This window comes from Embiotoca jacksoni, unplaced genomic scaffold (genome assembly GCF_022577435.1).
Source record: "Embiotoca jacksoni isolate LCO1_2020_lvr unplaced genomic scaffold, fEmbJac1.0.p SCAF_64, whole genome shotgun sequence".
Taxonomy (NCBI): domain Eukaryota; kingdom Metazoa; phylum Chordata; class Actinopteri; family Embiotocidae; genus Embiotoca; species Embiotoca jacksoni.
Window position 1 is genome coordinate 1,140,347 of NW_027185419.1, and position 22,531 is coordinate 1,162,877.

The 22,531-nt window shown below is 44.7% G+C and overlaps 1 protein-coding gene across 1 annotated transcript in view; it reads right to left on the minus strand.

The window, feature by feature from the left end:
- Window positions 1-22,531, minus strand: part of LOC138213791 (multiple epidermal growth factor-like domains protein 11) — a 121,254-nt gene that overhangs the window by 33,656 nt on the left and 65,067 nt on the right. Inside the window, exons 7-11 of the mRNA XM_069175041.1 lie at window positions 6,496-6,742; window positions 5,081-5,201; window positions 3,943-4,079; window positions 1,155-1,367; window positions 739-913 (exon numbers count right to left, since the gene is read on the minus strand). Coding sequence (XP_069031142.1) covers window positions 739-913; window positions 1,155-1,367; window positions 3,943-4,079; window positions 5,081-5,201; window positions 6,496-6,742 — 893 coding nt within the window. The remainder of the gene's footprint in view (window positions 1-738; window positions 914-1,154; window positions 1,368-3,942; window positions 4,080-5,080; window positions 5,202-6,495; window positions 6,743-22,531) is intronic.

Below are 22,531 nucleotides of genomic sequence, written 5' to 3' on the forward strand. Positions count from 1 at the left end.
CAACGTGAAGAGAAGAAGAAACAGGCTGGAAACAAGCGCTGCTGCAGAGGACCGACTCTCGCTAACACTCTGTTACCACGGTGACACACACACACACACACACACACACACACACACACACACACACACACACACACACACACTCCTTCAGGTTGACCTATATCATGAGGGTTGCACCTGCTAGTAGCCTTTCATTACCAGTCACGCAAACCTGCCGAGTCATCAGCAGCACCTGATAAATGAGCGTGTTGGAGCGCATGTTCTGCACCTGCTGCTGCGAAGCACATGTTAGTTTACACCCTGGATCAGCTCTTAATTATCCAGAACAAAGAAAGTGTTCCCGGTGTGGTTTTCTGCACGCTTGTGGTTATTTTCTGAGGAAATGCCTTTGATTTCTTGCACTTAAACCCCCCGAGACCTGTTTCTTCAGCTGAGAATGGGACCTCCAGCTGACGCAACGTAGTTCCACTTAAAAGTTCTGACGCAAGAGGACGTTCATCAGCCGAGTTTTAGCCAATGGCAGCGTGTTGGGATCAAAGCCGCTAAAGACCGCTGGTGAGAAGAACCTCAGCAGCCGGTGAAACATCTGTCAGGTGAAACATCTGTCACGTAGAGGATCTTTGTCAGGAAGCAACTGATGAATCAGCCGGATCGATATTTCCAGTGATATTAGCTTATTGCCGATATTTTATCATCAAGGTATAAAAAGTGCTTTGTGTGCGTGTGGTTTTCTCTTACGATGTATCCCGGTGCGCAGACGCACGATCCGCCGACGCCGTCGCAGTCGGCTCCGTTGGCGCAGACGCACGGCTCTCTGCAGCCCTCGCCGTAGTAACCGGCCGGACAGGTCTCGTTGCAGTAAAGCCCCGCCCATCCCGCCGCACAGGTGCACTCGCCCGACAGAGGGTGACAGCTGAGGGGAGCGAGGGAGCTCAAATAAAACATCTCCGCCCCGCACGGAACATCAACGCTTTTACATTTCTAGTGGGAAATACAGGGCGAGGAAAACTTTCAAAATAAAAGAAGATTTACTTTATATTCTTATCACGGAGCAAAAAGGTGGAGCTGAGCTCCGCTGAAAGCCTCCTACACATCTGCTCATCGTCACAGGTGGATATTTTATGAGAAACCTCACCGCCGGCCGTCTCGAGTACCTGAGCGTGTTGGCGGCCTTGCAGGGGCAGTATTTATCACAGATGAGTCCGTAGAGTCCGCTGGGGCAGAATCGGTCCTGGCAGCTGGGACCCTTGAAGCCCTCGTTGCAGAGGCAGGCCCCGTTGATGTGGTAGCACTTCGCTCCGTTCTGGCAGTCGCACTTGTGGGCGCACTGCGGCCCGTAAGTGCCGACCGGGCATTCGTCCTGACATCTGGGTCGGCGTCAGAAACAAGACGTTATTTTTTTTTAACCCGCAGAGCCTCTTTTCTCAAAGAAAAGGTTTAAACAGTTTATCTGGATTAAAACTCTAAATCGGGGGTCCAAACTGTTTTCTCTCTGAGAGCTACTTGTGTTTAGTAACATTTGCTTCTTTTATGTGAACAAAAAACAAACTGATATTCAACGCACACATTTTGTATCACAACGGCTTAAATTCAACAGCATGTGCATGTTTTTTTTGTGTATGCTTTTAATTTGAAAAGTTGCGGCGTTCAGATGACTTGCGACATTCTTTATAGCTCCGCCCCCTGCTGTTGCTGTCCAGCTGAAAATCTTGTATTTATGTTATTCACCTAATTTCTGAGCAGCCGTTATTTTCCTGCTCAGTGTGAGAGTGTCTGCTGTGTTTCTGTCCTCTGATCTCTGTGTCTCACTGTGGGCGGAGCTTAAACCTCTGCTGCACTGACACTGAGCAGACACAGGATCTGACTCAATCTGATTGGAAACCTGACGATACTACGTCCCGCCCACCGATAGCTGTAACCTGACTGCACCGCAGGCCTGTCAATCAAACAGACACGCCCCCAAAAACAGGTCTTCTTGAATCTTCTTTTCTAATGAATGAGGGATTATTTTCAGATGGACCTCCAGAAAACTAATAAGAAGGAGTGACTTTAGCTAACAACACCGAGATAACTGATGGACACATTTTATTCACTTTGGATTTGATGAGAGAAGTTGAATGGGAGTCTATGGAGCCGGAGGCTTTTTGGAGCCGACCTCTAGTGGCACTCGCTGGTATTGCAGCTGAAGACATCGGGACTCATTTTTCAGATCCGGAAGCTACGAACACTTTTATTTACAATATGTTTCCTACAAGTCAATCCAGTGAGGTCGCCGTCCTGCATGTTTCTCTTTCAGGGATGTAAACGGGAGAAAAAAGTCATAAAATTTGTTTTACGTCAACATAAAATCCCCCAAATGATCAAAATTAAAAACTCGTGTTGATGTAAAAGTGTTCAGATCAGTTTCCTGCAGCGTGGGCTGAATCATCCTTCAATCACACATTCACAGTGCAAGGAACGATCAATGGTTCGTCTCCGACCACCGAACAATAAATCGGAGAGATATTTTCCCACATTCAGAGAGAACTCTGTTTTCCTTCCACTCGACGTGTGCTATACCATCACGTACACTCGAGACCATTACGGGGCCGACAGGCGGCACATTATGCAGGAACCCTGAGTGGTGCTCAAGGTTACCGCTAAGGCAGCAGCCATATGGATTATAATGAGTGCGACTGAACCGACAGGACCGAATGGAAAAAAATTCCATAAGCTGAGTCGAGCTTTAAAAGTTGGACTTCCCCGCTTCATTCTCGGCACGTGCACAAGTTGAAACCATTAAGAAATAGACAAATCACTCAATTAAACCTGCACAGTGAGGACTTCTGTTTGGCGTCACGTTTAAATCACGCCGACTTCCTCAGGACTCTTATCTCGGCTAATTCCATTAGAACGTGGACGGAGCGGAGGAGAACTCAATCGGAGAATTATTCCGTGTAGGCTAATTCACCTGTCTGGGCCCGAAATGAATGGAGGTAATTTGGCTCAATTGAGAATAACGATGGAGAGGGAGGAGGGAGGAAGACAGACAGGGCGGAGGGACGAAGGAGGAAGGAGGGAGGCCAGAGGGGGTGCAGGGGGAGGCAAGGGGGAGGCCAGAGGGAGGACAGAAGGAGGACAGAGGGAGGACAGAGGGAGACCAGAGGGAGGACAGCGGGAGGCCAGAGGGAGGACATGGGGAGGCCAGAGGGAGGCCAGAAGGAGGACAGAGGGAGGACAGAGGGAGGACAGAGGGAGGCCAGGGAGAGGCCAGAGGGAGGACAGGGGGAGGCCAGAGGGAGGACAGAGGGAGGACAGAAGGAGGACAGAGGGAGGGCAGAGGGAGACCAAAGGGAGGACAGGGGGGAGGCCAGAGGGAGGACACGGGGAGGCCAGAGGGAGGACAGAAGGAGGACAGAGGGAGGACAGAGGGAGGACAGAGGGAGGACAGAGGGAGGCCAGGGAGAGGCCAGAGGGAGGACAGGGGGAGGCCAGAGGGAGGACAGGGGGAGGCCAGAGGGAGGACAGAAGGAGGACAGAGGGAGGACAGAGGGAGGACAGAGGGAGGCCAGGGAGAGGCCAGGGAGAGGACAGAAGGAGGACAGAGGGAGGACAGGGGGAGGCCAGAGGGAGGAAAAGGATTCTCAGGTTGTTTTGTCCTCGTGGTTGTTTGCACTTTATAAGTCTAACTGAAGAAAACTGTTATTCATTTGTTATTCGCATATTAAATATTACTAGTTTAGTAATCTCAAGTAAATATGCATTTCACACATAAAATGTTTTGTCCCTCTAATAAAGCCGACACATTCACAGCGACCGTGTTTAACGGCCGTCTCACTGCGGCTCACACTCATCTCTCCCTGCTGGATTCTATGAATATTTCCATCTGCGGCGGGATAATTTCCCCCGAGGGCGGCGGTACACTCTCTCACTGCCTCGTACCGCCGGGCGTCCTCAGCGTACCTCTCTCCGATGTAGCCGGCGGTGCACTGGCACTGTCCGCTGATGTGGTCGCACAGCCCGCCGTTGCGACACGTGCACTCCCGGGAGCAGTTGATGCCGAACGATCCGAACGGACACGGCTGAGCGCACACGGGACCCTGAAGGAGGGGAGAGCGGAGATCGGGTTTTACTGCCAAACGTGAGACGCACACACGAGACGAAAGTCGCTAAGACGGAGGCGGAGTGACGTCAGAGGGATCCCGTGAACGTTTTCAAATGATGAGTTCATGGGATCAAAGAAAAAGAGTTTGTTGGGTTAAGAGTCTTCCATCAAATAAAAAACACATACAAAAAATAGATTTATAGGATTTTAAGGCCCAAAGAGTTCAATTAAATACATAAAAAAAACACACAACTGGACATAAACATCAGTTTTTTGTGATTGTTGTGATCAAATATCTTTGATTTTGTGACTTTTCTCAAAAATGTCAGTTTTACGTGATTTTTATTTGGCGGTAAAATTTTGGGATTTTCTTTTAAAAAACTACAAGCTAATAAAGAAAGAGTCGTATGTAATCACTTGCTATGATCATAATCTCACTGCATATAATAGAAACAGGTGGAAATATTTGAGTTTTCACAGTTTTTTTGTTTGTTTTCTGAACTTTAAGAAACGTCATGGTGCTCAAAGTGATAAAAAAAAAAAACCGTCCAGAGTCCTAAAAGTGACGTAACTTTACAGAACAAACTGTAACGATGTCAGGTTTGTTGCTGTGAGCTGAACGCTGACTCGGCTGCTGTGTGGCGTGTTGGCGTGTGATGTGTTGGCGTGTTGGTGTGTGGCGTGTTGGTGTGTGGCGTGTTGGCGTGTGGCGTGTGGCATGTTGGCGTGTGACATGTTGGCGTGTGGCGTGTTGGCGTGTGACATGTTGGCATGTGGTGTGTTGGCGTGTGGTGTGTTGGCGTGTTGGTGTGTGGCGTGCTGGCATGTGGCATGTTGGCGTGTGGCGTGTTGGCGTGTGGCGTGTGGCATGTTGGCGTGTGACATGTTGGCGTGTGGCGTGTTGGCGTGTGACATGTTGGCATGTGGTGTGTTGGCGTGTGGTGTGTTGGTGTGTTGGCGTGTGGTGTGTTGGTGTGTTGGCGTGTTGGGTCATACCACCCAGCCGGCGGGGCAGGAGCACTGTCCGGTGACGTGGTGACACGTCCCTCCGTTCTGACAGGGGCAGCGCTGCTCACACAGAGAGCCGTGTTTACCGGGAGGACACGGCTCCTCGCAGCTGCAGGGACACAAGAGTTTATTAGGAATCATGTCGACCTCCTCTTTCACCTCCTCAGCAAACGGCTTTCCTGGACAATAAGAGAATGCTGGAAATATAAAAGGCACGAAGAAAAGCTTAATCCGGGCTGCCCTTTGGTTTTACCTCTCTGGACAGAGGTGAACAAAACAATACGAGAGATTGTGTCCACTGAGAATTTTCAAATCAGGGTTTCGCTTTAACAGACTTTATTTTAGCTCCTGAAGAAAGCTGGAAAATCCAAGTTAGCCCTGAACATACTGAACAGTAGAGGGAACATGAATAATTTTGACATGTTTATAATTGTGTTTCTGATGTATAGAAAGCTAAAAATAAAAGAAAAAAAGTCTGAGAACACAGAAAATCTGTCCGAAATCCGAAAGATAATCAAAAACTTTGACTGAAGTAGAAACCTTTAAAAACACTAAAAGCTCTAACGTGTAAACTGAAGAAGAAATATTTCAGATTCTGGGTTATCAATCAAAGTGAAGCCGGTGAGCAGCACTGATCATTTTAACTCCTTTTACGTGCGTGTAAGTTTCACACTTTCAAAATGTGTAACTGTCCCGCCTAGTTGGTCCAAAGCGTGTCTATTTCACGTTTTACTGCGGTAGACCAGCGTGTCTATTTCACATTTTGTGGTGAAACTGGGTTTCATAAAACACGTCAAACATAAACAAACATATCATTTGCCAAAACCACACATATGACTGTTTGATTGGATCAGCGACAGTCGTATCGGACTTTCATCGTCATGGTAACAATAGTAAACACGTAGTTAACGTTGTGATACGGTTGCAGTTTGGTCAGATTTATGGAAAAGATCATTTTGGGTGTCAACTTAAACAAATTTTGCTTTGTTTACACTTTTTTTCACCTCCTTTATCAATTGAAAACTTTTATTTTACACTTTTGATGTTTCCAGTTTTGTTCAACAGTGTAGAAATGTAGAAAAATACAACATCAATAATGAAATCAACACGTTTATATCAAGCTTGAAAACTTTCATTGAACCGGATTTGAAGATCTTGATTAATTTCCGTATCTTATGTCTTATGTCGCCTTAACTTTGAGCCTATTTGAGCTTGTTCTGGTTTCTTTTATTTGAATGTTTTTAAATGTCTTTTTTTTCTTCTTTTTTTTATGTAAAGCACTTTGATTTGCCTCAAATATAAAAAATGTATAAACGCAAAAATTTAAAAATGAACAATATATACAGAATAAATTTGCCTTGCCATTTCTAGAGGATTCAGAAAAGTCAGTAAAAGTCACTCACAAGGCTCCGGTGTATCCCGGCGCGCACAGGCACTCTCCGGTCTGGTGGTGGCAGGTGGCGCCGTTGAGGCACTGGCACTCCAGCAGGCAGTCCTTTCCGTAGAAGCCGCCGTCGCAGGGCTCCTCGCAGCGCCAGCCCTGGTAGCCGTCGGTGCACACGCAGGCTCCCGTGATCGGGTTGCATTTGGCCCCGTTGCGGCACTGGCAGCGGTTGCTGCAGTGGGGGCCCCAGAAGTCGCTCTCGCAGCCTGAAAACAGAGACGCAAAACAGGTGAATTTAATATAAAAAAGAAAAGAAAAAACACGTACACAGCAGGAGTCACGAGGCCGGAGATGCCGGGGACACCGCAGGATTCAGCTGAAGATGGAGTAACTTTCACCAGAGACGAGGTGACGTGAGGACGAGAAACAGAACAGAGGCTGTTTTTTTTGTTTTTTTTATCGAACCTCAGATCTTCACTTCAGAGCTCTAAAACAGCCACTGATGGAGAAATAAGTGAGAAATAACAATCTTTTTAAAATGTAATCATCAAAGTGTCAGAACAAGTGTTTGCTCAGAGGAACAGCCAATCAGAGGAAAGGATTTACAGCCAACATGTCGTTCATTATTAATTCGAAAATCATTGTTATCCTGCAAAAAAAACATGCCATTTGAATTTTGGACAAAGTTTGGGTGCATTAAATATTTAATGTGTATTTTAAAATATGAATTATATATAGTTATAATGAATTAATTAGGGTTACATGCAGAAAAGTGGCTGAAGCTGAACATTTTCTGAAAAATGATAATAATAATAATAATTTATCAGTACATAAATACATGTACAGTGTTTGCAGACAATGAAAGTGACTCCCAACAGAACTTGATGCTGTTTTCATTCCTGTTGATTTGTATTGATAAATAATAAATATGGTCTCACTGATCTTGTTCTTCGATCGTTGCTGTGAAAAGAAACCAACAACGAACTGCTGACTTTCTGTTGGCTCCCCGAACACTCAAATAAAATAATTATTATTTGCAGGTTTGTGATGCTCAGAAAAATTGAATCTAACAGTTGCCAGTTTGACCACTTGAACAAAATCAATGCAAAGCTAAGTGCTGCACCCACAGACTGAATATAAAACACAGACTGAATGTAAAACTACAGACTGGATATAAAACACAGACTGGATATAAAACACAGACTGAATGTAAAACTACAGACTGGATATAAAACACAGACTGGATATAAAACACAGACTGGATATGAAACACAGACTGGATATAAAACACAGACTGGATATAAAAGAGTTCGTAGCTTCAGAGTCTGTAAAATGGTTCTGATCCAGAAGTGTCTTCAGCTGCAATACCAGCGAGTGCCACTAGAGGTCGGCTCCAAAAAGCCTCCGGCTCCATAGACTCCCATTCAACTTCTCTCATCAAATCCAAAGTGAATAAAATGTGTCCATCAGTTATCTCGGTGTTGTTAGCTAAAGTCACTCCTTCTTATTAGTTTTCTGGAGGTCCATCTGAAAACAATCCCTCATTCATTAGAAAAGAAGATTCAAGAAGACCTGTTTTTGGGGGCGTGTCTGTTTGATTGACAGTGCAAACAATGCAGTTTGACCTGCTTCTGACCGTCTGATTGATCAGAGTTCACTCGTGCCGATGTGCATACATGTTACCATGGTTACCAAAATGAATGGCTCATCAAAATCAATGATGAGATCACTGCACAAACAGCAGGAAGGACTTATTAGAAGGACTAGAGTCTGTCAGGAACCGGCCGACACGATATTCTGGGTCTCAGTCAGATTGTTGGAAATTGAAAGGAGACTGAATTTGTTCCACCTGAACTGAACCGGTCGGGTCGTGACCCATCTTTGAACCCAGAGCGCTGTCGATGAGGTAACTCTGCAGTTACCGTTAGCTCTGAAGTCGACAGGATGAAAAACTTTGATCTCATCCTGACAAACAGCACGCTGATATTTACTGACCCAGCTGGCGCGTGAGCTCTTCATGCCGAGAGATACCTCGGAGCAGGCGAGCCAAGTCAACTTTCTTTGTGTAGGAATTTAAAAACTGTGAACACGTCTATACTAAAGCACATGAATAAAGTTTAAGATGAGTTTCAGCTGATCTGAAGCTTCGGAGAGAAGAAATCACTGACTTGATGCAGCTGCAGCAGAATCCTGTCTCTGATGCTGCTATCGGAAAAACACCCTTTTTTTTACTTTTAACTTCCGATTTGTTTATTTAATACATTTGACCGAAAAAACAACAACATATTTCTGAAGACGATTTTCATCAAATACTGTCCACAGTTTCGGAAGTGACCATGTTTGGACGAGCTGGGGGAGGAGCCAGCGGTGGACCCAACGATACTAAGTCCCACCCACCGATAGCTGTAACCTGATTGCACCACAGGCCTGTCAATCAAACAGACACGCCCCCAAAAACAGGTCTTCTTGAATCTTCTTTTCTAATGAATGAGGGATTATTTTCAGATGGACCTCCAGAAAACTAATAAGAAGGAGTGACTTTAGCTAACACATTTTATTCACTTTGGATTTGATGAGAGAAGTTGAATGGGAGTCTATGGAGCCGGAGGCTTTTTGGAGCCGACCTCTAGTGGCACTCGCTGGTATTGCAGCTGAAGACACTTCTGGATCAGAACCATTTTACAGACCTGAAGCTACGAACACTTTGAAATTCAGTCTGTGTTTTGTACGTCTAACATGACGTCAGCTTACAGTCACTGTAACTCACAGAAATCATGTCTGTAGTTTAGAAATCATTTAACTTGATGCTTTTGTTTGGAGCCAGCCCCTGGTGGCCCTCCGTGGTATTGCACTTTAAGGTGCTCCTGCATTGGCTCCACTTTTCAGACCAGGAGACTCTGAACATTTTTATATGTAGTTTATGACCAGCTTTGACAGGCTCAAAGCAATCTACAGCAGTGACACTCTGCAGGTTTAACTGGTATTAAAGGCCTCCGTGTGCTCTAAATAAAGATCTTCTTTAAACAACCTTTCCAACAGGCAGCTTTAGGGGATCTGCATCCTCCCAAACTTTTCCAAAACTAGTCGACCCGACAGTCACACCGTCGTCATGCAGCCGCCGGTCGACTCTGCAGAGGTGGTGAAGAGGTTGCAGGATTTTTCTTCCAAATTCTTCACTCTTCACACTCGTTTACAGCTGAATGCCTCTGAGGAAAGACTTTCCATTTTTTTTCTCCTTATTCACCACGTCGAGATTAACAAAAAGCCGGGAAATCAAACAGAGTTCTTGGAGGCAGATCGGGATGTCGGTGGGACGCCTCCGAGTGCAGCCATTCAGAACAAGCAGAAGCACTTTTTGTATCTGTTGAAGGAGCCAGTTTGTTTTGAAGCATGGTGAGGCCTCGCGGCGGCACGTACCTGACTGTAATTGATGTTCAGAAGTGCGTAAACACTCAAATATTGCTCCTCGTTTATCCCGAGGTGACACGATAACTAGCTGAGAACAAAACGGCGCAAACATCAGCCGGGAGTGGTGACACACAGCGTGATGGATGCAGGCAGCTGCCTCCACAGTCGTCCCATCAGGATGAACAGCAGAGAGTTTCACTTCTACGAGACGCTGCAGGCTGTTTAACTGAATAAAGTGGAGCTAACATCTACAATATGAGAAGATTAGGAGTTGTATTCTGTAATCTAATGGGCCTTAATTTAGAAAAATGAAAGCTGCATTTACGTAAACACAGTTATTTTAAATCTGTGTTTGTCTCTTGCACAGCGATGAACACGGAGCAGCAGGAAGCAACAACCTTCGTGAGGAAGTATTTAAAGTGTCGTCTCTTCATCAACATCATCACTGAGTTCCACAACGTTAACGTGACCGCTAGTACGAGAACATTAGTGATTTCACTGCGGACCTGAAACTGGAGCAGAGAAACAGCAGATTTTGGGAAATCTTCAACACGCAGAGTGTTCCTGAGCCCATGCAGTGATTTCCACTAAGAAATTATGCCTGCTGAAGGTCCGAGTGGAACTCGGTGTTGACAGTCTGACTCTGGGGGATGAATTCATGGTGACACAACCCCGCCGATGTCAACGAAAAACCCACCTGGTGTCTCCTGACCTGACGATCCTTCTTCGGTCTTGGACGGTGAAGCTCCGCCCCTCTTGAAACGTGATGTCATCAGAACACCTCGCCCGGCTCGTCGTTTCATCCCCGTAGACTTTCTGAAGACTTTCAAGTGTCTCTGTTGACCGTTTATAGAGTTTGACCCCAAAATCTGATGTTTTTCTGGATCCTCAGGCGACACCGCTATAAAAACAACCATGATTCTTTCGTGGAAATCACTGCACGGGCTCAGGAACACTCGGCTGTAAGCAGGCGGGTTGAACATTTTCTATTCTCCCAAAATCGGATGTTTCTCTGCTCACGTTTCAGGTCTGCGGTTGAAATCCCAAATGTTCACGTTAGCAGCGGTCACGTTAACGTGAGGAAGACGACACTCTGAATACTTCCTCATGCAGGTCGTTGCTTCCTGCTGCATTACGAACATCTCTGCGCTCCGTTTGATCGCAGCAGGAAAAGTCCCTGAACTTACTGATCGACCGTCGCACCGTCAAAATAAAAGGATTCCTCTTTCTCTACACACTGATATTTATTCAACAGGTTTCCAGGACCTGTATTCAGAAAGTTTATTCTAAGTGGATGAATCACTGCCATAAATCAGAGCCTGAGCACATTAGATGAAGACAAATACAAAAAGACGGAACATATTATGGTATATTACATCATCTAAGAAAGCATAAATCAAAGCGCTATTATCTTTTTGATATATTTGATATATGCTTTTTCGTGGGTGAACTGCACTCCCTCGACGGGGAGTAAAGTAGTGCCAGGAGCGCTGGATGAATGGATCGATGTTAAAAGGTAAAAAAAAAACAACCTGGAAATGCAGGAGAAGAGTGGGCGGGACTCTCACAGATATTATAGCGTTAAATGTTTCATCAGTGCCGCGGTGGACGGAGCAGACAAAGCATAAATCAGCCCTTCTCAATCTCTCTCTAATTTACTCTCTTGCCTTCCTCTCGCTTCCTCCAGCCCTCCTCCTCTCTCCTTCCTTCTGTCTCTCGCTCAAAGAGGGGACTTTTCTCTTTATTTCTCTTAACTAGTGAGCCGGCGCCGTCAAATCCTTTATCCTCTCACAGCCTCAATTATTCAGCAGCAAAGAGTCCAAATCAAGTGACTAATGACTTTGATCAAGAGTAGCTCGCTGGCACCGAGCAGAACTTTCCGCACTAAATGAAGAGCTGCATAATATACTTTGGCAAAGGGTAACTCTTTAAGGGATATTTCGAGGTTTGTCTACGGCGGAGGAAGCTCTCTGCCAATAACGGAATCGGAGGTTTTGGAAGAGAAAACCCTCCTAGAAAACATCTCTCACCCAATGTGTCTTTATTTCTGCAGTCTTATTTTTTTGGTCTGAAGTTTTATTTGTAGTTTTGATCTCTATAAGAAGATATTTTTGTGGTTTCAAGTAAGAGTTTTATATCTCTTCTCTGCAGCTCTATCAACAACAGGCCGTTTTTTTTAATCTGTCTCTTTAAGGCAAATTGATAAACAACCCTCTCTTATGATTGGCTGATTGAGACACTGCAGAATATTACATTTATTATTTTGCAAAAATCATCGCTCACAGCTTCAGTTTTCTCCGCAGTGATTGCTTGTTTTAGCGTTGTTTAGCTACTCAGAAAGGCGGACCAATCAGCGACCAGCAACGGCAGTTAAGTGCATTCGTCCCGCCTCTCTTTGACTGTGATTGGACGGCCGGCTAAAAACTAACAGTAACGTACGCAGCTTTTCACTTAAAGTTGAAAAATTTTCAATAAATGGTGGCCGAAAAATATCGCTAACCGTTCAGGGCTTCGTGCCTCGTTGTGCTGCTGGCGTTTGAAAACAAAAAAGGGGCGTGGCCAAACCAGGCCCACGGCCACCAAATTGGGCTGCTTTGGGCTAAATCTATCAAATAAACTGTTATTATACAACAAGTAGTTCTGACCCAGAGATCTGATTGGTCGACTGAACATTTAGAACAAATCATCATGACATCACATCCTGTTCATCACTAGACATATAACTCCACCTCCTCAGTGGGAATATAGAATTAGAATAGAGTTTCATATAATATTAATATAATGTAGTTTCTACTTGTTATAGATCTATTAAATGACCCATTTGGTGAAGTCGGGTCTCTTTTGGTCCTTTTTGGTCGCTCCGAGCACCCGTACCGTAACACCACGGATAGTCACGCACTTACAATCCTAGCGGAGGCTAGCTGGACCCGTTTGGTTTGAACACATGACACGGTGGTAAAATGTTAAAAACACAAGTCCATGGATATCTTTGTTCATCAGATATCTTTGTTCATCAGATATCTTTGTTCCAACCAGACTGAGCTCGCTGATCATTTTAGTGTTTCTATGTTCTGTATTTATTCAGTTGGAGACCAGAAGTCCTCTCTGTTGCTATGTGGTTGCTAAGGGTCGGACTACTTCCTGGAGCCGTAAACATTACATGCGCTTCTACTGATGCAACTGATTGTTTTCCAGTTGTTAGTTGAACCCTGTGTGTTGCCTTGGAAACGGAGATCCCACTAACAAAAGGTTTTGTATTTTGAGAGCGAATCGCCCCACAATATGAATATATGTAGATCACATGTTTTATTTCAGCGCCTCGGGCCCGACCACATCACCGTCATGCCAGTCATCACGTCAAAGCAACACCCTCTTGTGTTCGCTGAATGGAGGCGACGCTGTGAGTAAATGCAACACGTTGCACTTTCAGTCTTAGTTTTGTATTCAGACATTTGTTTTGTTTTGTTTTTAAAAAAAAAGTCACAATTAAAAATCTTTACAACTAAAAATCATCACGGCTTCGAGGTCGACCGCTGCTCAGCTGTTACGCAATCTGTTTTTTTTAATTTAAGACCATTAAAAGACTGAAAACACATTTATTTCCCAACAATGTAAAGCAATTAATTTGAATAAACCGGGTCGGGTCAACGTTAATTTGACACCGACGTAACGTTTGTATTTTCTGAGACAACTTGAATGAATGCCTGTCGGCTACATGGCATCACATCCAGATATCTGCACCGGGTCAGACGGCATCAGAAAAACAAATGACATTAAAAAACAGAATCAGAGAAGATCTTAACAAGGGATAGAAAAAAAACCCTGAACTGTGTGAACTTACTGAAGTTAAATTCTAGTAAACAAAAAGACACTCTCGAGTGTTAATGTTTGTGTTGATGGTGACGAAGATTTGGACGTGTTCAGATTACTTTTGAGATTTTGCTGTTTTCTATGTGAAACTATGATGTCAGATCGCTTCACTGCCTGAAAACATGGTGGGAGACAAGGGAGGGGAAAACCAAACAGTACCTTTAATATCCTGTAGGTGGAGCTCAACTGACCAGTCTAAGTTTAAATCAATCATCAACCAGATGATAATGAGCATCTGAATCAAATATTTACATCAAGGTATATTTGCAGCACAAAGACTTCAGACAGCAGAAGTATAACTGACCACAGAGCAGGAGTCAAGCAGAAAAAGATGAAATATATCGATGCATCCTTGTGTTAGAAAACAAAAGCTCCTTTAAAGTCTGACTGAAACTGAACCAGATACAAATACTGTGTCTCAGAAGTGTAAATAAGTCTGTCTGCAGCTGAACTTTTGACTGTTAGTAAAATGGCACATTTGCGGGTAATGAGAAACTGAGCATTAACTACAGCGTCTGAGCTCTCGCTGCACCAGCAGACTAAAAACTCTGACACACAAAGGAAAAAAAAAATCTAAATTAGTAAACACCATCCATCACAAAAAAAACCCTGTAAGCTACAGTTCCAGTATGTGGACAGAGCAGAGGAGAAATCAGATCACAAACTCTTCATGTTTCTACTACAGTCTGGATATAAAAGAGTTCGTAGCTTCAGGTCTGTAAAATGGTTCCGATGCAGAAGTGCCTTCAGCTGCAATACCACCGAGTGCCACTAGAGGTCGGCTCCAAAAAGCGAACTAGCAAAGATGGTGATGGACATAATCTGAACTGGAGGATTTAATGTTCACAAACCAACGGGGGACGTCGGTTCGACTTACTGAAGAGAAACTGCTGCAGTCGTGGTTTTACTTCATCAGCATTATAATGTTATAACACACTAACGGCACTATAAGAGCCACAGCGTATAGATAAATGAATATTTCCTGCATTATTATGGTGTGATTAGGAAGCAAAGCCAACATTTCATAAAGTTATCGGAGCCTATTGTAACATTGTATTGCACTGTACTAGCCTCTCATTACACACACACACACACACACACACACACACACACACACACACACACACACACACACACACACACTGTGCATGGCTGATTGATGTTGTCATTAACTTGTCTGCTGCTCCTCTTTTAAATGCTGTTCTCTCTTGTCTCTCCAGCCATTCATATAAAAAAAAAAAAAAAAAAAAAGCTCGAGGGCTCCACTGGACTCCTTTTTCATCCCACAGACAAATAAAAAGTTATGCAAATGCAATAATCATTCATTAGTCATTATCAGGTGCACGAACAAAAAAAAATGTCCAGCATGCATTTCTCTGCTTTATCTAGTTAGAAGTATATGAGTGCTCGGAGACGTGTTTCCCCCAAACATTTATTTATCCCGGTAGCATCGCCGGTCCTGCAGCCGTACAGTTGGAGGGGGGTGATGGGGGGTGGGGGGAGGGGTGATTAAATGCCTTGCTGACAGGCCCTGAGGTAGCAGTTATTCAGGGATGAGGACCATTTCCAGTGCAGCACAGAGAGACAATCTACTATTTCTAACCAGTGTGAGAAAATACAAAACCTCTGCAGCATTAAATTAATATTGAAAACTTCTTTCTTCTTTTGTTTCCTGACCGACCGCCGACATCTTCATTCACCGAAGCTGCTTGAGTCCACCGGTCAACGAGATTACACTGATTAACTGTGGAATAAAATAAAAAGAAAAAAAAACGCTCGGCAGTTAAAAGTGGTCACTCAAAAGGACATTAAAAAAAAAAAAAAAAAAAATCCTCTGCCGTTGAATTAGCTGCTCTCGTCTGTGCTTTATTTTTCGCCTGATTGAGTTCGAGTTAAAGCGGCGCACGAGCAAAAAAATCACAAAACTCAGAGGAGGGCATTGATTGTCGACTTCCGCCGGGCTGAGGCCACTTCACTCCAAAGGTTTGGGGTAATTACTGATTTCTGTTTTAGTTTTCTGTTTGTTTGGAGTCGTTTTAAAACCGAACGAAAAATTGTTTTTTTTTATACATTTTATTTGTATAGCGCTTTTCAAGATACTCAACGACACTTTACAAGTTAAAATGATGAAGACAAAAATAAGTATTGAAAAATTCCTGCGATTTTTCTGATGAAATATGTCGTCGGTAGAAGCTGTGCTGAAAGTATTAAGGACATCAAGGAGGTGTTTTCAAACAAAACTGGCTTTATGAACAAAAAATAACTCATCAAGAATAAAACTGCTCTGTAAAGCTATGTCACTTTTATGATTTAGTTTTTCAACTTTTGGCCACGTTGTTTTTTTTAAGCTCAATAAATAAATAAAAAAGATTAGAGCCCAAATATTCACGTGATTTGCAGCATGATTATTACCACATGAATCAATTACATATCCATATTTAATCAGTTAGTGCCTTAAAAAAAAGTGCATTTTTCTTTCTCAACTTAAAATTCCTGGAATTTTAAGCAAAAATAACCTAAAAACTCTTAAAACATTCGAGTTTTGGAGAAAATGTTTTGAACGCAACAATCCAAAAAACCTGAAAGTAGTGAAATGACTCTAAAAATGGCCTCTTAAAGGCCTCACAGCAAATAAATGGAAAACACACACAAACAGACGTGAAGTTTCACCACCACTTTATCAGAAATGAAAAGACGCTGTTCCAGCTGACGGAGAGAAAAAAGGCCGTCTGAGCCGAGAGACACTAAACGTCTCGTTGCAGCGATGAATAAATGATTACAGACGTGTTCGGTGTCATCGAGCTCGCCTTCAGATCCGCTGTCAGCCGGCCGAGGAGGCGTCGGCCAGCTGACAGCGTCTGTCGGGCTAAAAGCCAACGAACTACACAGTCAGGACAGACACACACACACACACACACACACACACACACACACACACACACACACACACACACACACACACACACACACACACACACACACACCGCCTCCAGCGTAACTCATCCATCTTGTATTCGTAGCCGTCTTTCTCATAAACCTGCTGGAAACTCCTCCTGACTTTGACGACACCGTCGGTGATGAGCAGCCGCCGCGTCGCTGTTTCTATAATCTGCTATTAAACGCGCAGCTCCTTCCGTTCGTTCCACAACAAACTACTGCTGTTGCTTTTCATGAACACAAAATGCGATTACTTCCCGGGCAGCAGAACAAACAGCAGAGTAAGGACTTTTAAGAACTCTCTACTGCAGCGGGTTCCCAAACTGTGGACGCGTGTACCGCTGAGGAGACGCAACAGGCTCGCTGTAAGGCCTCAAAACAGGAGCCTGGTGTTACTAGACACGAATATCCAAGCGTGAATGTAAAGTTTTCTTTATATTTCTGGTTCTAAAACTAGAAAAAGAAATACTCGCAAAAGTATGTGAACCTCCAGGATTAGAAGGTAATTTGAGTTGATTGGATATAAAAGAGTTCGTAGCTTCAGGTCTGTAAAATGGTTCTGATCCAGAAGTGTCTTAAGCTGCAATACCAGCGAGTGCCATTAGAGGTCGGCTCCAAAAAGCCTCCGGCTCCATAGACTCCCATTCAACTTCTCTCATCAAATCCAAAGTGAATAAAATGTGTCCATCAGTTATCTCGATGTTGTTAGCTAAAGTCACTCCTTCTTATTAGTTTTCTGGAGGTCCATCTGAAAATAATCCCTCATTCATTAGAAAAGAAGATTCAAGAAGACCTGTTTTTGGGGGCGTGTCTGTTTGATTGACAGGCCTGTGGTGCAGTCAGGTTACAGCTATCGGTGGGCGGGGCATAGTATGGTCAGGTTTCCAATCAGATCGGTCAGATCCACCGCTGGCTCCTCCCCCAGCTCGTCCAAATATGGTCACTTCCTGCTCCGAACCGCTCTGCTGGTTCAACGCTAACGTCAGGCTAAGTCTGACGTAGCTCAATGCTAACATTAGCGTAACACGTTCAAAAATTTTGAAATAGCTTCAAAGTAAAAAAAAAAAAGTCGATGGATCTGACAGGCTGGAAACAAAATGTTTCTACGCGTCCTTCTGAAGATTTTAAGTGATATTTTTTTTTATCAGCGCTCTGATTAATAAATTCCTTCTTTGATTTTAAAACAGTAGCCGTTTATTGTTGTTATTTACCCTTCCTGAAAAAGAAATTCTATCAGCAGTCAAAAAATGTGATTTATTACATCGTGAAACGGGGTTTGATGAGTTTGATGTGCTCTGATCTGTTGCTTTAAGATTTATCATATCAGAAAGGTAAAAAAAAAAAGAAAAAAAAGAAGTTTCTTTTCTGTATAAAAAAACAAAAGTCTAAATAACCGAAACGTCCCGCAGGTTCACTTGAAGGAAGATCAACAAACGGGGATGAAAACAAACAGTCGTGAAACCAGAAGTGCAGAACGTTTATATTTCCAATAACATCCGGCAGCGCAGCACTTTATTCGAAGCCGCGCTGCTCGCATCAGTAAAAGATATTTTCATCAGCGCGGCTGTCAGACGGCCGTCGCACACGCTGACAAACGAGTCAACACACCTCGGAGGAGGAGCAGCGGCTTTCCTTTGGTGGTTCTTTTTAAGCTCCTTTCACCTCTGAAACAAAGTGATGCAGGTTGTCGATAACTGAACTGCGCGGGGGGAGAGGGAGGGGGAGGGGGAGGGAGAGACCGGAGGTAAGGACGCCGAACCGAGCCGAGCCGAGCCGAACCGGGCCGAGCCGAGCCGAGCCGAGCCGAGCCGAACCGAACCGAGCCGAGCCGAGTCAAACCGAGCCGAGCCGAGCCGAACCGGGTCGAGCCGAGCCAAACCGAACCGAACCGAGCCGAGCCGAGTCAAACCGAGCCGAGCCGAGCCGAACCGGGCCGAGCCGAGTCAAACCGAGCCAAACCGAGCCGAACCGGGCCGAGCCGAACCGAGCCGAGCCGAACCGAACCGAACCGAACCGAACCGAGCCGAGCTGAACCGAACCGAGCCGAGCCAAACCGAGCCGAACCGGGCCGAACCGAGCCGAACCGGGCCGAACCGAGCCGAGCCGAACCGGGCCGAACCGGGCCGAACCGAACCGAGCCGAGCCGAACCGAGCCGCGGCACCGGAGGAGACGGCTGACCCACATACCAACAGCTGTGCTGCTGTTTAATTCAGAGCCATTGATTTCCTATTTCCAATTAATAATTGTAATTAGTGGCAGCATATTTCAGGCGCGGGTCGATGGGAGAGGGGGAGTGAGGGGGGAGAAGGGGGCGGGGCCAGATGGATGACACAGTTTGTAAAGTGTCGGTTTGAAGTCGTGACGCATTGCGAACGCGCTGATTGAGTTTTTTTTCCCTTTTAATGAGGCCATTTTCATGTCCAGATGATAAGCCGGCGGAAAGTCAACACTCCGTTAATCAATGCGGTCGTTGTTCGAATCCTCGGGGCGGAAAAACACAAACACAAACAAACACACACACACAAACACACACAAACACGCACACACATCAGGTCGAGCGAGGCCTTCAACGACTTCTTTGCGCTCTTCGCCTTGTTGTTGTTGTTGTTGTTTTTTAAAGACTAAATAATTGCTGTCGTTAGCGCTCGTCAACAACTTTGCGGTGGAGTGATGCATGAGATGTGGCAACCTTTCATTTGATCACTCTGTGTGTGTGTGTGTGTGTGTGTGTGTGTGTGTGTGTGTGTGTGTGTGTGTGTGTGTGTGTGTGTGTGTGTGTGTTGGACTCTCAGGAGTGGTGCAGCTTTCCTTCCTTTATGTGGTAATTGCATTTTAATGATCTCTTCATGCAAACTTTGGGGCATGAACCGGAGCGATCAGGTCTAATGGCTGCCGGCGGTGTTTGTCCTCAACGAGGTGAGAGGTGCACATCAGACGGCTGATGGCTCCGTGTGGCCAGAGGTCAGAGGTCGGACCGCCATCCTGGTCCTGCTCCTCTGAGACCGGATCAGGTGACTCTCCAAGACTTCATTTAACCATCTTTTACTGTGTTTGTTTATTTTCCGGCCACTAGGAGGCAGCACAACGAGTTGTAAACACGTCATGCACATGCTGGAAAGTTGATATTAGCAAACAAATTCCTATTTACTCATCCGGCCGACATTATTCTAACCGTCCTCTCAGGTCTGGTTTCACTGGAAGTTCACCAGGAAGTCTCTAACTTTACTGTTTGATGCAGGAAAAGCAGAGAACGGACAATTTATCTGAGATTTTTTTGGGGGGGGCGTTGAAAACAGCTTCTTGCACGAAAAAAATGATGAGTTTTTAGTTTTAAAGTACACAACGTGCCAAAACTACACCACAAGGGTCAAATTACTCAACATTACTACCTTTCTACATCAATCAAACGCATCGCTAATGCCTCCAGGATGCTATGCTAGCAGTATGCATGCTATGCTCATACTCTAAAGTAAGACACAAAGCCTCAGCAACAAGGTTAGTGGAGTTACCAGGTAGGGAAGTCCCCTCACAAACCAAAACAATGAGCTAAAAGACGCTAAAACACTTCAGAGCAGATGATTATATTAAAATGATTATGTGAAAATAATGACGAGGGCGGCTTTGATTCCTGTTTGTGGACGGCTGTGGCGTTAAAATGTTTGTTGACACAAAGCCAACAGTCACGACTGCGACCTTCCCAAATCACGTAATCCATCCGTCTCCGTAATAAAGCGAAGAGAGGGCTGAATGAAAAGCATTGCACCATTTGGAAAGTTCAGTTCCTTATTATTAACTATTTACATAAGGAATGTAAAGTACACACGAATCAAATATGAACTTTAAAACTGTGCGCTGATAGCAAGCTGGATGGTCCCTCTCCTCTTCAGCCCGGAAGACGCAGCATCCATGATTTCCAAAAAAGAATCTCCAATTCGGATTCATCATTTTTTTTTAATACCCAATCATGTTACTGATCTGTTGCCATGGTAACCTGATTAGTTGTGAGATGTTCCACTAGGTGTGTTTTTTTTTTTTATCTTTACATAGCTTTTCCTGATCCTGGCCAAATGTTTTTTTTTAAACGTGATGCTTGCATCAAATTCAAAATGAGCACAATATTTTTAATAAAACAAAAGAAATTCTCCATTTGAATATTTAATAAGTTTGTCTTTGGTCGATTTTAAATTAGATACGGGTTTATGTGATTTGCAAATCCTCGCATTTTGTTTTTATTTACATTTTAACATCAGCTTAAGCTTTTGTTTATTTTTTTAAATATTTTTCCTGAACAATACTTTCACTTTACATTCCTGCTCATGCTTTGTGTTTTTTTTTCCCCCCTTTGCGGTATCCTCTTACTGTTCGTCCTGAAAGACGCCCAGACTCCATGACGGATCCGTGAAGTGCCTTCCTATTGTCAAACCTCGAGTACACTCTTGAGTCGGCTTTAAATGTGGTGTGTGTGTGTGGTGTGTGTGTGTGTGTGGGGGGGGGGGGGGGGGGGGGGGGTCTGTCCTTTAGGAGTCGACAGACTGAAACCTTCCCCTCTCGCTCGGAGGTCGCACGGCTTCCTCCTCGGCTCCGCCGGAAAGGTCAAGACAGGATTTGAAGTGCAAAATGAACGCGGGAGGAGTGGATGAGGAAAACAAAGAGTGGTTGAGATTGGGCTCCTCTGAGCAGATGTAAAGTGGAGGTGTGGGGGAGTGGGGGCGGAGGGGGTGGAGGGCAGCCGATGAATAATTCCCGAACCATTTTCAAAGTCAACGCGAAGTCAGTCATGTGGGGAAAGAAGAGGATCTATTGTGGCCACTTCGGCTGAGAGGCGGCGTTGGACGATAAACAAGTTACTTTGGAAATTAATCAGAGTGCAGGAGAGAGAAAGAGATGGAGATGGAGAAATGCTGAGGCTGTGGAGGAGGGAGGGGGGGGAGGAGGTGGAGGAGGGGGGGGGGGCAGGCGGGAAAAGCAGCGCCGAGTGGCCAAGTCGTTATATTCCTTAATGGGTTGTCTGTCATGAGGCTTGGCCGGCGTGGGCTCACGTGGCATTAGGAGGAAAATGGGTAATCAAAAGGTTTCCGAGGTGAGGGCCAGTCCATTTCCCTCTCACTCCGCTCACGCACAAGATGGATGGCGGCGGGCGGAGAGACAGAAAAGGACCCTCTGGATTTGATGGGAAAACAGCAGCTTGAAATGTGTTTGCAGAAGGAGTCTGAGAGTCCAAAAATACACACTTTGTGAAGAAAAACATGACTTTCTTTAGTATCAAACTCCAAACAGAAGTACTGGTGGTTTTCTGCCTAAATGAAAACAAGTTGGAGTCCTAATGAAAACAGAAGAGGAAAAAAAAGGATTCAGTATTTTACAGCAGCTCTTTTGCTACGATTGGGTTTTTTTTTTTCGCAACCGCAGACACGACGACGTCTTCAGGTCTGAAACATGAAGCGACTGCAGAAGTCGCTGACGCTCGGTGGATGTTTCCAACTGGACTGTTTATGAAAGAGTTCGTAGCTTCTGAAAAGTGAAGCCAATCCAGAAGTGTCTTCAGCTGCAATACCAGCGAGTGCCACTAGAGGTCGGCTCCAAAAAGCCTCCGGCTCCATAGACTCCCATTCAACTTCTCTCATCAAATCCAAAGTGAATAAAATGTGTCCATCAGTTATCTCGGTGTTGTTAGCTAAAGTCACTCCTTCTTCTTAGTTTTCTGGAGGTCCATCTGAAAATAATCCCTCATTCATTAGAAAAGAAGATTCAAGAAGACCTGTTTTTGGGGGCGTGTCTGTTTGATTGACAGGCCTGTGGTGACGGACAGAATCTGAACTGGAGGCTTCATAACGTTCAC